This window comes from Cyprinus carpio, chromosome A18 (genome assembly GCF_018340385.1).
Source record: "Cyprinus carpio isolate SPL01 chromosome A18, ASM1834038v1, whole genome shotgun sequence".
Classification (NCBI taxonomy): domain Eukaryota; kingdom Metazoa; phylum Chordata; class Actinopteri; order Cypriniformes; family Cyprinidae; genus Cyprinus; species Cyprinus carpio.
In genome coordinates this window covers 21857705-21874511 of record NC_056589.1, presented here as the reverse complement: position 1 = coordinate 21874511, position 16807 = coordinate 21857705, and the positions used below count along the sequence as shown (strand labels likewise).

Genomic DNA, 16807 nt, shown 5'->3' with positions numbered 1-16807 from the left:
CTACCATTAGAACGTCATCTCTCCCATGACAGAGATCTTGGTAATGATAAACAACAGATGTGCAAACACATCCGTAAACATTTTCATTCTTCTTCTGCCTGGGGATGTGTAGAACACTTCCTGTTCTAATTTCTCTTTGGTTTCCATTAATGTGTCACCAGAGTTTGAATCTACTGCTGAATCTAATCCAGCTGGCTGCGTAAACATGGGCAGTTACTGAGAGAAAGGCTGACCATGTCTAGAGAGCACTGTGTGGATTTGATGGACATGGTTATGACATGTAAAGTTGTGCTGGTGGTCCTGTGTGGAAACACAGATTAGAGAAACGGCTCTGTTAATGTGCATTCCAGATATGACCAATGTGTTTTGCTGTGGTTGGGCAGACAGCCAAGTACTATCTTTGTTAAAGAGGTATTAAAATCATTTGAGTTACAATGGGTTGGAACTGTTTGAAAGCTTTAATCCATATTTGTGTTTTTATACAACACAGGTGCATTCTCAATAAATCTACTGGATAGAAATGATCCAGTGCTTTGTTAATGGATTTTTCTTTTTATAATGACAGCTTGATTGCATTCAAAAATGCTGTCAATTTTTTTTTTTTTTTTTTTTTTTAAGTGCTTCTGGAACATGTAACAATCTTGATCATTAACTGTAAATCCTAGCAATATAAATAACAGAACATGCTGAGTGTGATACAAAGACACATTTAAAGAGGTGTTGATGGTTACCACTAAATAAAAACAGTGCTTATTTTTGAAAACAACTGATTAGACTGCCTTTGCTTGATTGAAGCCATTTTTACACATCTAATCTCTACTTTAGTACAGTTTACTGTTTTCTTTTCTTTTTTGTCAATGATTCATAACGAAGTACCTAACCATGAGTCATCCAGCAATGAAGACCAGTTAAACCGGCAGGTTTTTGGATGGGAAATGTCTGCTTTCACTTGTCAAAATAGTCTGTCAACCTCTCTTACTGTCGTTATGCATTATGGCAAAGGGCAAGAGTCGTATTTCATGGGTGTCGTTTGTGCTCCAACACATGTTTGTTTTTGTCTTGAAACCTGCAATTATGTCCTTTATTTCTAACATTTTGAAACATCTGTAGACCCTAAAGCTTTATTTTATCTAAAGGATTCGCTCAGACTGTCTAGGTTATCTTATATATTAATATGTCCCAGGTTATCTGGGTTCTGCATGGCCTTGTCTTGTTTAAACCCATTTAACGACAGCATGCATTGAAAGACATTATATGAAAGACATGTCTCGCCCCTCAGATATAATAGTTGCTGCACCCCTACTGATAAAAAAAGCTGCAATTTTCAGCCAAAAGATTTTATCAGGACTGTAGTGATGTGCATGTCCACTGGAGGGTGTCCTTTTTGTAAAGAAAATTAAACATTGCATTTGTGGTGATCTAACTGGCCACCAAACCTTACAGGAATGACCTTTTATTGATTTTAATTAAAATGCATGCATGAAAGAATTCAGTTTTTCTTTTCATAAGGGGAAACAAAATGTTCACCGACCTATGAACCCTCTTTTTTTTTCATAAAGCTTTACATGTTAAACATGACACATAATATGACTGTTTCCAAAAATATCAGTTCCTAGAGTCGAGCCATGTTTATAACTCAAAAAATGTGTCATGAGGCAATGTGACTTTGCCGTGCAGCAGCACTAAATTAAAAAAAATCACATTAATAAACTCAACCAACCAAGAGTATTTGTCCAGACAGGATATGCCCCCTGAAATAGCCCTAGCTGGAACAGCCTAACCGCAATAAAAATACACACACACAAACACTGTGAACTACGAGTGACTTCTAGGGCAAAAAAGCCACTAGTAGCATAAGTCCTCTTGGTTTCTGAGGGGACTAAAAAAAAGGAGAGAGGATCATCTGGAATGTCTAGCAATTAAAACTTATTCTAACAGGAATGTGATGAGTGCTGGGCTTCTTGGTGAGATAATAGCTGTTCAAATGATGAATGAGGTTGACAAACCTGAAAAACTGATCAATCACTGTGTTAAGAGCAGTTTTATTAAACAGTTTAATGTTTTAATTGAATTAACATGCTATGCTGATTAAATATTTTAATTTCAAATGTTCCGAAGAAAGCCTCCAAATTAAAATTATTTAGAACATTACTTAATAATTGAATAGACATTGCAAACATGCTTTAAAAACACGCAGGTGGTACTTCAAGCTTGAATCAGTTTAAAAATGCCTTATTATGAAATTTACCTACAGGTCAGTGAGTATAATTATTTTTTAAACAATTAATTGTACTAAATCTGTGCATTAAATTGACAGCCCTAGTTAAGAAAATATTTTTATTACTTGATTTCGTATTAATAGTAGGTTTATTTTCATCCTGTTGATTTCATAATGTTTACTGTTTCTCTTTTGAAGCATTATGTGGCTTCATTTTTTATGGCACTAGCTGCCTAGTGTAAATAATGTTTTTGTCCTAGTCTTCTTGTGTACACTGCCTCCTCTGGGTGTTTGTAGACCTGCAGGTTCAGCTTCCTGCTGCCATGGGCTGCATTTCTTTCTCCCTGCATGCTATGTGGGTATAATTATTGCACCTAGCTTGTTGCATGGATATTTGTGTGCGTGTATGTTTGTGCTTATCATTTCACAGGCTCTTGGTGACAGACTCCTCTGAGAAGTGATTTGGAGCCTGGCATCTGGGTCTGCCAGCTCTCTCTTTGGTGGCTATAGGGACAGTAAAAGACAAGCCTAGTGCGATGTTGTAATGGGCTAACTTTTCAACAAAATCTATCGTACACACAAACACACACACACACACACACACACACACACACACACACACACATACATACATACATTTACAGCATTATATTAGAGCATTATATTACGCTTGCAAACCTAGGTCAAGCATGGGGCTGATATACAAAAGGAAAATGAGCAAAATTATATGCAAAATCACCATAAAAGTGTAGGCCTTCATGTAGTCCACACAAATCATTCACTACAGTTTCGAGCCTTTTATGATAACGATTGTGTGGGAACAGATCACATATACTTTTATTACACAATTATTAAGTTATTATTAAGTAATTTTTCACTGAAAATCTTTAAATTTGCCATAACTCTCTCTTGGATTGTTCATGAACATACAGTAGGCCTACATAAGAGAACTAACAGTGTCCAATTAGTGAACAGATTTATGGGAGTGGAATCCTTTCAATACATTGTTTGATCTGGTCCTAATCCGAATCAGGTTAATTCGATTCTCACGTTCACATCAGTAGGCAATATACTGTGTTTGCGTATGCTCTACACCGTTCTAGGGGTTAAGAAAAAGCTATCCGAAATCATGTTGTGTGGGTATTTAAACAAATAAGCGAACAGAGTGCGCATGTGCGTGCAAAACACCTGTCTGGAAAAAGTATTACGCTCTTAAGCTGCGTTCTTGCAATAACCGCCTTACTGGTGTGCATTTAATCATGAATAATGTCGATGTTCATCACAGAAAGGTATCATATGACTTTAGGAGAACTGTATCTATAAGTCATGTGCACTAAAATCCCGTTGCGCGGATCAACATTCATTGTCGTTGCATGAAAAATGTTGACAATATTGCCTACTTAGAAATTAAATTGTATGTTTTCCATAGAGGAAAGTCTGAAACGACATGAAGTAAATACCAAAATTTTCATTTTCTGAATGAACGATTCCTTTAATAAACTCATATACAAGCGATTTTTTGATAAAGACTTTGTGAATAAGTGTCTAAACTGCTCAATGAAAGAAAGAAGCAACTGGTTTGTGCGTCAGCTACAAACAACCAGAAACTCCTTGTCTTCCCCGATGCCCGTTTTCAGTCGTAATCTCTGATTAAAGGCAGAACGCAAACCATTGACAGAGGAAGATAAAACCCCACTGGTTATCCACGCATGATGCCCACCCCCTGCTTTTACAGAAAGCCAACATTATCCATCTGTCACTTAATACAGACGCTCAGCACACGCATCGTTTGGCTGATATAGGTGAGCTGACTGGAGAACCAGGACTATCTGGATAGCAACTTTACTGGATCGAGTCCATGCTTGTTTTATTGGGGAATATTTCAGCACGTCGTGAGTGGTAAGAGATGCGCGGATCGTCCTCTTGTCTGTCTGTTCTTAACTGTTTCATTAATCATTTGTTTTTTTGTTTTGTTTTTTTTAGAATAGCTGTACTGATCATACTAACTTCCAAGCTGCAAATGCATTTGATACAGCTTCTCTCGAAGCTCGGGCAAGAAGTTGTGTCAGCGGAGGCTGTGTGACAAGGGATGCTCTTGACAGATGTGGCTAGATTCAGTCTTATAAACAAGATAGAGATGTAAACTGCGAACATCAGTGACATGTAAAATAATTTTTAGGTACCAGTAAGATGCATGTAAAATATTTTATAAGTTGTTTGTGTAATTAATTTGACAGTCTTGTGGAAAGAGTTGTGGTTCGATTTATCCATATAAAAAGAAAATATTCAATGCATTGCACCTTGTTCCAGCTATTAGGCATGCTCTGGTAAAATATCTATGAAAACATCTCAAACCAGACTAAACTGCATTGCCCGTCTTATCTGGTCTCCAAACCTGGTCATGCTTGTCTTTTGAGTTAATTGGTTAAGAAGGGTTTCAGGCACTTTTCATTAGATTTGGCTTGGAGACCAGCGTGGCCAGGCTATGAGACCATCTTAATGAGACCAGCAAACCAACTGAATACAATCTTAAACCAGCAAAAACAAGCTTAAGACCAGCAAACCACTGTTAAGCAGTTTTTACTCTTGCAAATTCTGCAGGAAAGCTATGGGGTAATGCAGTATAGACATTTTGATGGTTATTTATTGAGCGATGCTGTATTTATGGTTTTTTAGATATTATGGATTGGTCGCTCACATTAGTGTTTTGCCTGTAGCTATATTGGCCATAGACACACATTAACCTTGAATAGCAGCCTGATGTGCCTGTAGGCAAGTACACACAAGAAGAGTTTAGACGTAATAATAAATAACTTATCATATAGAATTCTGCATATTTTTCTAATTTTGTATTGACATCTTAATTAATCCATTTAATAATAACAAAAGTTTAAAAAAATATATATTTTCATTCATGTTCATTCAGTTCAGAGTGGTCAAATATCTGCTATAGAAGTACCAGTGCAGATTGAGACCTTGGCAGCACTTTTGATTTGGCAAGAATTAAACTTAATTTTTGAATTGCAGTGAGTTTGAATGCATAACTGTTCAGATATTAAATGAATTCTCAAACTATTCTGACATTTATTAGGTGAGGTAAATGAGAAACTATTTGAATCCTTTGGTCATCTTTAGAAACATTAACATGGCTATAATTAGTTTTTAAAAACAGATTAATATATTCAAAGCAAGGTCAAAATACCCAGATATTTACATAGGAGAAATGTGACAGAGAGAAAAAGATATCAATTTTCTTCCAGTAGCTGACAGCTCATAGTACTGCTGCTTGATTGTGTTGGTCGATGTGGCTGGAGCGATTTTGTCAAATGGCAGAGAAAGCTAATCGTAGCTCTCAGTGTGCACACTGATGGAAATAAATTTCCCCCCTACATTCCCTATTCCCAATGCGGTAATCAGTTTCTTGAATGTAAAAGCAGAATCATAAGAGATTTTATTGTAAGAGACAACTCTGAAAATCCTGTAAATGGTTTGAAAAGAGCCGCAGCCAATGAGGATTTCAAGATAGCAGTGATTGAAAAGTGAAATACAATTTTTACTGCAGTCTAGACACTAAAGTATATGACAGATTTGATTTTTTGATTTTTTATTTCAAGAGCCATCATAATGTGTTTTTGGCCTCTTTTTTGGATTTGAAAGTGTAGTTATTTATACAAAACAGGAGAGCTGACATAACCAGAGATTCACAAAAATACAACCAGCTGGTCACTTGCAGATTTCAATATATTGATTGTCACAGACACAAAACAATCTGATTAATCCTGATAGTGCTTGACTGTTTTAGTAACAGCTCTCTTATGCCATTTGCTCTATAAAACTGCCATTATATATAGAGCTGCAGTGGTGACTAGTCCCTCTCAGGAGCTAATAAAAAGCACAGGGAAACCACCTTATTGAATGCTAAATTAGCAGGGCAGCAAGAGCTTTTTCATGCAAAGTTCAAGGAACCCAAGGCAAGCAACATGGCTGTTCATTGATAAGGAATGTGTTGAGTGCTTGATTGCCATATGTAAATTTATGCTCTAACAATGTGTTTGAAATTCTGACAACATCCAAAATTGCCATGCTACATTTTCTGACATGTTACTTTATATTAGCTGCAGAAGTGAATATGTAATATGGCATTTTTGCTTCTCACATTTTGTCTTACAAAATCGCTGATACTATAGACAATATTCATTCAGGGACTTACAGAGAGAGAAAACTGTACTTGGAGGCCATCACTGCCAATTTTGTGCTACCTTGATGAAATGGATCTTAAGGACTTGCTCAAGTGAAACATGTGGCAACATACATCACAGCTAAAATAGGCACTGCATTATTTAAGATGGTAATTTTCATCATTTGAAGAGAAATGAGATTGTGACGAGAGGCAGAGAATTTGGTGCAGATATTGCATGTCTAATAGCAACACCTCAAACAGTGTGAACTGAAAACTGCAGCAACACATTGATTTTGGAGCAGGTTCGGGCAATTTGATATTGTTTTTTTAGCTGATGAAAGCCAACTAGCTTGGGTTGTCATCTGTAACTAATACTGAGATGCCATAAGTTTTGAGCTGAATTCTGGGCATTTAAAAGTAGATGAATTCACATTGCCGTTTTAAAGCACATGCAAATGGAAAGAGATGAATGCTTCCAACTCATTAGTCTTGCGCAGCCAAATCTTTGACAAAAAGGCAAAAGGGATGGCCCACATCACAGCTTATTCTGGCCAAGAACTGCTTGCATAAACAGGAACATTGTTATTATAGTATCAGTGAAATACTATTATAGTCAGTTTACATGAATAATAGGAATAATAGGCAAACTTTGGTAAACTATTTTAATTTTTCATCATCAGAGGTGCTTGTTATATCAGTTTGGTATCTTGTAAACACAAATGTGTTCCTTGGTGGACTTATAAATCAGATTAGAGCTTGACAGATCAAGAGAGAGCTGCATTAGATATTTGGCCAGCGAATGGAGTGATCTGTGAGTCCAGGTGACCACCTTGTTACTGTGGTTTAGGTTATGGTTTTGCAATTATTTAAATATGGAAATAATATGGTAATAGGGACAAGTAAGCTATTCTGTGATTGTGAGAATGATCAAATGTGAAAAATATGTAATACAGTCCCAACTCCTTACTTTAGCTCCTACAATGATAATGCATCTCACATCTGCCTATTTGTAATGAAACTCCATAAACACTCTGTATAATGATCTCTCAAATGCAAAGCAGACACACTGTTTACAGTCTGGAACTTTTTTTGTTTAAATGTTTTAAAGTCTAAAAAAAAAAATTCTAACTGACAAAGAAAAGTGCAATCCTTCCTTTTTGCTACATAGGTTGCTTTAGTAAATAAGAGTCCATTCTTGCCTCCCTGACAGAGTGAAGAATGTGATGGTGACGGAGCAGTATGGAGTGCTCGTGGAAGACTCTACTTCTGCTCGTGTGCACGTCTTTGGGGGTGCAGTACACTGCAATCCGTTCCCTCCACGACTCCTTCAGTGGCCCATGCCAAGACTCCACCCACTGCCAAGGACGCCAGGGTAAAGGTGAGTCACTGTCCTGTAACAAAAAGCATTAGATTTTCACAATGACATTTAAAATTGCTTGAGCATTCTGCTGGTCAGTGCTGTCACTGAAAGAAATGAAAATGAAATTTGGAAGTGGAAATGTGTGTGCTTTTTTTTTTTTTTAATTGTATCAGGTTTACAATAACCCACTGATGGATTGTATTAAATTTATTCTGATTAACAAATAAACAAGGTTTTTCTCTATCTGTGTCTGGGTCATTTCTATTATGCCATATAGTTTCATGTTCCCATAATACAATATATTTATTAAAGCTGGAATGAAACAGATAAAATGACAGATCAGAGACAGAGAGGTATGTTGTTTCATTCGAAGATTGAGTTCTGACATTTTTATTAAAAAGTACAAGGTCAAAACTAAAAAAAAAATTAAACATGCATAGATGAATTGTTCACAATGAGATCAATAGCATGCATTTAAAAACATACAGTGAACTTTTATTTAATGCTGAAATATACTGGATAAAATAAACAGAGCAGCAAATACAAAAAATCTAATTAAATTACTTCTAACACAAAAACTGTCTTTTTATTTTCTTTCCATTGTGTAAACAGATTTAACAAAATGAAGTATCTGAGCTTGACCAGGTCATGTATCTCAAAAACTTTTTGTAGAAATACTTCAATACAGACATAAAGTTACAGAACTTAAAAACTGCATAACAGCAATGACCCATCTATCCATATGTACTCAATTTCATCTGCAGAATGCCAGAATGCATTTTTAGACACAGTTTAAGCCCTCCATTAAATTATAGTTTGCATAGAGATTTAAATTCAATTATAATTCATGTTTGATTATGCACATAGCTTTAGCTGGTTTGACAAGATCATAATAAAGGATCCAAATGACATTCTCTCTATAGGCTTATCTCTCTCAGGTCATCACTTCTGTAATGAGTAAGTTTGTAAGGAAAGAAATTAGCAGACAACTGTTAGAACTGCAGCCTGGAAATTCCCCCCTCATCCGCTGTAAGGAGCGAGAGATGGAATGTCAATAATTAATTCTACAATTATCTCATCATTAATCTGCCGTAATATGTCCTCATGGACCAGCTGTTTGCACTTCCAGCAAGCGTCGACTTGCACAACCTAATGTGCCACACACAATCAGTCTCTCATCAGCCATAACTACAAGCGTTATCAGTCTCTCCCACCTACCTGCTATATATAGTAATTGTTAATTTTGAGCAAAAGTTGTTTTCGTATGTGGAGAAATGCCGTTGTTCATATTTCAATTTTATAATTTTTTTCAAATATTGCTTCAAAATAGTGAAATAATTACCACCACAGAAGGAGGCAATCCAGGTCTTCAAAACAACATTATTACTGCTGTACATTTCCTCTCTGTGGGTAGAATAGATTTTTGAATTGCACTGGACTTTATTATGTTTTTTGTTAAGATTATACTGTGCTTTTCCGTAAATTAAAGCTCCAGGTATTTTCTTACCCAAATAAATGATTGATTAAAGATGAAGCTGAACTAATTGGGTCTTTTGTACCTTATGATGTCCTCTGAGGTTTCAGAGCATGATATTATCTCACTTTCTCTTCTTCTCTTCCCCAGAGCAGAGATGGAAATCTCTCTGCGGTGACAGCCATGTCCCTGATGAGACTAGTGCTGTCACCACTCGAAAGCACATCCTTCTGTTTGCACAAACCCGCAGTGGCTCTTCATTTACTGGACAACTTTTCAATCAACATCCTGGCATATTTTATGTTTTTGAGCCTCTTTTTCACGTGCAACAGGCCTTCACCAATTCTAGTAGCCGTCTACAAAGGGCTTTGGATGGCAGAACACTTCTTGGAGCCTACCGAGACCTCCTACTCAATCTCTACAACTGTGACATCAGCTTCCTGGAGAGCTATATTCGCCCTGAACCACAGGATCACATGACCGGGGCCTTTTTCCGCCGCAGCTCAAGTCACGCCCTGTGCACGCCGCCTGTCTGCCACGAAGGTGGCGAGGAGATTCTAGCAGGCCAACCGGATGAAGTCTGGTGCCCAAAAAAGTGCCAGGCCTTGAACCTCACACTAGCCTCTCAGGCTTGCCAAGCACGAAGTCACGTTGCCATAAAAACAGTTCGTATCCCAGAGATAGGTGACCTACGTACGCTTTCAGAAGACCCCCGTTTAGATTTGAGAATTGTCCATTTGGTGAGAGACCCCCGAGCCATTCTCACCTCCCGTATGACTGCTTTTGCCGGTAAATTCAGGGCCTGGAAGATCTGGAATGCCACTGGCCGCCAACCACGGTACGTGGACCTGACGCAGATAACAAGAACATGCAGAGATATTGAGTATTCTGTGGAGACCAGCCTTCAAAAACCCACATGGCTGAGGGGGAGGTATCTTTTGGTACGCTATGAAGACTTGGCCTTAAATCCTGAGGAAAAGTCCAAGGAGATATACAGATTTCTGGGGTTGGACCTGCATCAAAGAGTGCACACATGGATTGCTCATAACACCAATGGCACTGTCCCATCTTCTTCAGAGTGGAACTATAAGTACTCCACTACAAGAGACTCGAAAGCCACAGCTCAGAGCTGGAGAGTACATCTGAACTTTGACATTGTTAAGACAGTTCAATCTCTTTGTAACAGAACTCTTGCTCTGCTAGGCTATAAGCTTGTCCAGTCTGTAGAAGAACTGAGGAATATAACAAAAAGTTTAATGGAGCCTAGGACGTAGTAAAGTTCATTTTTAATGCGAAATAGTCATTCATTTGGAAGACACTTTTATCCAAAGTGACTTACATTGCTTTTAGTGTATACACTGAATCAAACAGGACTCGCAGGTTCCAACAAAGTACATTTGGATACGTAATATTGTGTTAATTACTTTTAATATACAAATATCCGTTTGTTTTGACAGTTTGCATACTAATTGTCAATGTCATGTAAATGCAACATTTTAGATCCTACTTTGGAGAAAACTTAGCTCATGAATAATAATTATGGATATAATGCTTGGTACCTTTCATTAAAGGGATAGTTTACCAAAAAAATTAAAATTCTGTAATCATTTACTTACCATCGTGTCGTTCCAAACCTGCATGATTCTCTTTCCTCTGTGGAACTTAAAAAATATATATTTTGAGAAATTACTCAATTTTTTTGCCCATACAATGGATGTCAAAGGTAACCAAAATGGTTTGATTGCCAACATTCTTAAAAGTAAATTATTTTGTGTTCTGCGGAAGAAAGAAAGTCTGGTTTGGAACAGCATGAGGGTGAAAATAATATGATAGAATTTTCTTTTTGGATGAACTATCCCTTTAAGCAGGTAAAGTTCTTAAAATTCATGAGCCAGGCATTAAGAATAGTATGATGCTAAATAAGCACACAGGCCCACAATTTTCAGCCTGTAAATGTGCATTTATGTGACCCCAACTTCAAAAAATATCTCCCTCTGATGGCTTTGTGAGTGATTATTTCTAAGTGCAGAGTCAACATTGGGAAAAGCACTTTGGCACTATGCAGCCACTTTGCAATTTGTGGATAACAGATATGAAACTACACAAATCAAAATCCTCATTTAATAAATATGCTATCTCTTGTTCACAGGGCCCCCTTGAGGTTGAGCCTTTGGCTGCAGCCCATATGATCCCTTGGGTTAATGTGGCCCTGCTAATTACTGTTTCAGTTCATATCATTGATTAAATTACTAAACCCATGAACAGCACATTTTTTGGAAGTCTGAGCTCAAATATCTGCCAATATGTAATCAAAATTGCGTTTCACTGCATATGCATACATGTGTTGCATACATGTCTCTGCATAGAAATGCAGCGATTATGAGTCTTGGGAATATTGAATTGTGTCAGTCTTTAGCCTTAAAATACTCTTGGATTTGTGTTGTTGTACATGCCATACTGTCAGTTACATTAAGAAATGTATTACTTCTCTGTAAAACATGCCCTTAAAGGCTAACACTAACACATATTGGAAATATGCGGTGTAAACAGTTCCTCGTCTCAGGTATATGATGATTAAATGCAATTCTTCAGCCGCACTGCCAAATAATAAATATGCAGAGAAAAAAGGAAAACTATATGGTTGAATAAATTATTCCTCTTCATATTGTTTCAGTCCTTCGGAATCAGTGGTTCACAATGATATAATGTGGTGTTTTTTTTTTTTCATTCAATTATTTATTTATGGAAAATTATTTATTTATGGAAAAAGGTACAGAATTATGTGAGACACTGTGCAACTGGTATTTTGTAGCAGTATTAATGATTCTGAGTGCTTATTTGTCTCTATGAAAGCTTTCTATGTTACACATGAACATATTGACCTGTGTTATTAATATTTAAACATGACTGGTGGCAAATGGAAATGAATCTGAAGCACTAGGTTTAATATAGCTGTTTGTTGCTGCTGTATGTTATTCAGTTTTCGACTTTCTTTTAAAACTTGACATTTGTGGTGTTCTGCTGAGGCTGGAGCATTTTGTGAAGTGGTGATCATCTTCTCAATGTCAGCAGTCCAGCTTTAGCTTGAAAATCGAAAAAGTGATTATCAATGGACATGGCCATAATTCAGACTTTCTTTTTGTCGGTTCCTTTTGTTTTTAAAGACAGGATGGCTGACGTTAACATATTTAATGGATGTTATGCATTGGATTGATAGTAGCTTACCATTTCCTCACATATTGTTATTAAGCACATAAATACAAATTCATCAAAAATATTTTATTGATCTTGGAAAGCAGCTGCATTTAGCATAATAGATACTGCGCAACTACAAGATAATTGCTACGAATATAGGAGGATTTGCACAATGAATTTTGAATTGTGAGTCATTCATTTACATGCAGCAGTTAAAATGAACTCATTCATTAAAATGATTAAGATTTCATGAAAACACAGGACAGCTCAGGTGAGTTTATTATTACAGTAGAAAGCTCACTCGGTTCTTCTAAAGCTTTGGCACTACAAACAAGCTGCTTTTCAGAGACACTGTTTTAAATGGAGAGAACCAGCGTCATGCTGCTGAACAATGCCATTAATTAGCTATTATTAGTTGCTATTTTTAGTTTGTTACTCCCCAGCGTAGTCTACTTATATAAGTGGCAGAAAAAAAATTAGATTTTCTCATTTCATGACAGTGCAATATTATTGCCCAATGTTATTACTTCCAGTTTTGGAAAGAAAAAAACAAGTCTGGCTCAAGAGAGGCATTATGAGTAAATGGTGGCAAAAACACCTTACCACACGGATACTGTGAGATGAGTCACTATCTTCTAAAGAAAGCCCAAGAAAGTGTAACTACTGGGTTCTATGCCAGGACACACCTTCTACCCAGAATCCTAGGGGTTAAAAGCACCCTGAGCGAGTAATCCTCCCTCATTTGCAATCACTCTTTGCCCTGCAGCTGCTGACTGCAGGGTTATTTCTCAGAGGCCCTGAGAATATATCCATAGAAGAAACTCAATAGAAACGGGATTTAAGATGGAGGGAGAAGAGAAGCCATCTCTCTTTGAACTTAATCTGCAAAGGCAACACAAACCGGCAATAAAGCAGAGTTTATGACACCCTCTGAGAACTGTTTCATTGGCTTTTCCATCGCACCCTGACATACAAAGACACCAGCCGCCTGAGTCAGCCGCACAGTTAATCGCCCATCTCTTCACAGCCAATATCAGCCCCCTCTGTCCCTCTTAACCCCGCTGACAAATTTAGACCTCCGAGGATGGCAGTATCCGATGTTTTAGAGCAAATCCACAATGTGTGGGGGTGTACAGTGTGCTTTCATACATGTGAGTAATGTATTAGCATGAAGAGATGGAAGTGAAGTGGCCACAGGTCAAGAGTCTAGCATATGCTCAGTTGCCAAGAGAGAAACAAAAGTGGGGAAAAATCAACCTGCTCTCTACGGATTAGAAAATGGTCACATAAAGGCTAGGCATGGACTTGTGGGAAATAAAAACAATCTACCGCAGAAATCATGAACACGAGAGCTGGGTGCAGGAAATGTTACAAAGATAAATATTGTTTATTTTAAACAGGTCCACTGTCACTGCACAAAATATAAGTTACTATATTTAAATTTTCCATTACATCTAGAATCACTAAGGCTGCTAAAAGATAGGCTTTTTTTATTTTGTGATTTGCTTGTACAGTAGCATGTGATTTAATAGTTTACAGAATGTGTATTTTTTTATGCTGTAGACTTTTATGTCATCATTTGAAATCATAAATAATCATTATCAAAGTTAAAAGAACGTATGTATTTTGTTTTTTGTTTTCTAATTTAATACTGCATTTTATATTACAGAATCACAGCTTAGCATTTTGAATAAATTTAACTGAACTATACTCTCTAATTTGCTTTCTAATTTTATTTCCAGGTTAAAAAATTAACGGTTTAATTAAGGCTTTTGGACCCCAATGCAGTCTTCAAATTTATAAATACATGGCAACAAAGTTTTATTGAAATAAGCGATGAAGCATAAACTGATCCTTAAAAATGTACATGAATCCAATATTTTCAGCCCCCCTCTATCGTACCAGTCTGAAAATGCATCTCCATCCATCTCACTCTCAGATTTTCAATATCCACAGTAAAACTTAAGATGAATCACTCTCCAAGCTAACTGTGTTTAACACTGTGATTCACCAAGACTGATTTGACAAGTACTGTGCAGGCAATAATCTATACGAGTAGGGTACAAATAAAAATACGTATAATTTATGAACGGCCAAGACATAATCTTTAAACCATTTCTCTGTATAATGACGTTGCTTTGAGATTTTTTTTTTGTTTTTTTTTTTTTGTTTTATCTATCTCGCTTGTCTCCTTTTCAGAACAGACAGATACATCTGGAAAGCTGTACAAAATGGATTCAGTACCCTTGAGGAAAGCATAGCCTAACGAAAGACTTTAAATCGGCTTATTCTCTCCGTCTGCGAAGGTAAATCATAAGTCCACATAATTAAAATAATGAAATGCTCAATTGACTCCCCTTAGGTGCCATTTGCTTGAAATTTCGTCTGATGGGGCCATGAGACAATTGCTGAAGCAATCCTACACGGTGAGGAGTAATTAGCCATATTACAATTTGCAGTAATAGGCACCATAAAATTGAATCCCGAACACTCTCTATATTTCATGAGCCTGTATCTTTTTATAGTCTCTAGTGGGCCCAGGGCCATAGGAGGAGTGCATGATGTTTCACTGCCAAAAAAGTAGAGAATCTGAGTGCAGCAATGGAAGAAATGCAGCTTGAGAACAGGACCGAGCAGTAAAGGGGTGTGTAGGTGTATGTATGTGCGCATGTGTGAGTTTGCATGTGCATATACGACTATGCAAACTTAGCATCTGTTCTGTCAGTGTTTTTCAGCAAACCCGGCACTCTCCCTTTCACTCCTCCCACACTTTTTATTTTCTCTAAAACTCACATTCCAGTCATTTCAAGACAATTTTTCCTTCATGAAAAGATGATTACCTACAAGTCAACTATACAAACTGTAATATTCTCCAAAGTGCAAATATGGTTGCGGGTTAGTAAGTGTGTTCCACTCTGTCTGTCAGTGTATTGGTAGTTTAAGTAATGTGCATTTGTTACAGTAAATGGCATGGTTAAGCAGTAACTCATGCTTCATTTTGACCATTATACCATGAACTTTGTGTCAAAAATAGCTATGCTGCAAGCGTTGTATGCTTGTGAACCACAGCATGCAGTGAGGCAATGCATTCTGACAGCATACCAGTCAATCTGTTTCCAATATTACCCCTTTTTCACACTTCATGTTGTTTAGATATTCTTGGGTTTCTTTGCTGATGTTGTTTTGTACCGAACACTTAAAAAAAATAGCCAGGATTTTATATTGCCAGTAGATTTAAGAGTAATTTCTCGCGATAATGTATTGTATTCAGAGTTTTACTTTAAGGCTAGGTCATTATGTGTCATAAGTAGTATAAAAACAATAACATATTATGCTGCTGGATAATACTGTGAAGAGTTTAGTTTGAAGTCACCATTATGATGACTAGTGCTCCCTCTGGCTGGGAAGTTGTATTTACTTTTAATTAATTGACTCCCAGCCGATGTGTCACAGAACACAATTAGTTCTACTGTATTACATGGAGAAAATAAGTCAAGTCAAGTCACCTTTATTTATATAGCGCTTTTAACAATACAGATTGTGTCAAAGCACTTTACAGTATTAAATAGGAAAATAGTGTGTCAATAATGCAAAATGACAATAGTAAACACTCAATTTTCAGTTAAAAGCATTAAAAAAGCAGTAAAATTCATCATTGAATTCAGTGATGTCATCATCCAGCTCAGTTCAGTTTAAATAGTATCTGTGCAATCAAGTTGACAATATCGCTGGATATTAAGTGTCCCAAACTAAGCAAGCCAGAGGCGACAGCGCCAAGGGACCGAAATACCATCGGTGACAGAATGGAGAAAAAACCTTGGGAGAAACCAGACTCAGCCAGGGGCCAGTTTTCCTCTGGCGATAAACTCTGATTATAGGCTAACTTGCAGTCTACAATATACACAGGAGTTTTGTATGGTATGTTACAGAAACAATATAATCTTTTAAAAATAATTTAGGGTTGCTGAGGTGTTTGCAATGCTGTTGTAGTGTGGTGAGCTGAGTGGTAGTTTTTCTAGTGAATTTTAGTATGTTTTGTCAACCAGGAATACAAAGATTAACAGTTGACAGCTAACTTTATTCAACGATGATTTTAGATTTTTTAAAAATTCAACATTACAAAGAAAGTAACTTAAAGTAACAAAAAAGCAGCAGTAAAATAAACAAACAAATAATCAACTTTAATTTATTATAAAGACATTTGTGTAAAATTATTAAATGTCACGTCGTGCAACACAAATTTTTATGTGACGGCACTAGCACACATAAAATTTTACAGACAGTTTTTATGATACATAAATCTATAATATATAAATAATATTAGTATTTGTTATACTTGATCATGCTAATGTCGATGAAAAGTGAATGAGCAGCATAATG

At 36.7% G+C, this 16807-nt stretch overlaps 1 protein-coding gene across 1 annotated transcript; it reads left to right on the top strand.

Annotated features, from left to right (window-relative positions):
* The first annotated feature begins 3832 nt into the window (after positions 1–3832).
* On the top strand, positions 3833–11849 carry LOC109069501 (carbohydrate sulfotransferase 1-like). The gene is made up of 3 exons (XM_019086127.2): positions 3833–4117; positions 7609–7776; positions 9383–11849. Exons 2-3 carry the CDS (start codon positions 7638–7640, stop codon positions 10504–10506), a joined length of 1263 nt encoding a protein of 420 aa, XP_018941672.1. The 5' UTR covers positions 3833–4117; positions 7609–7637; the 3' UTR covers positions 10507–11849.
* Positions 11850–16807: the final 4958 nt, after the last annotated feature.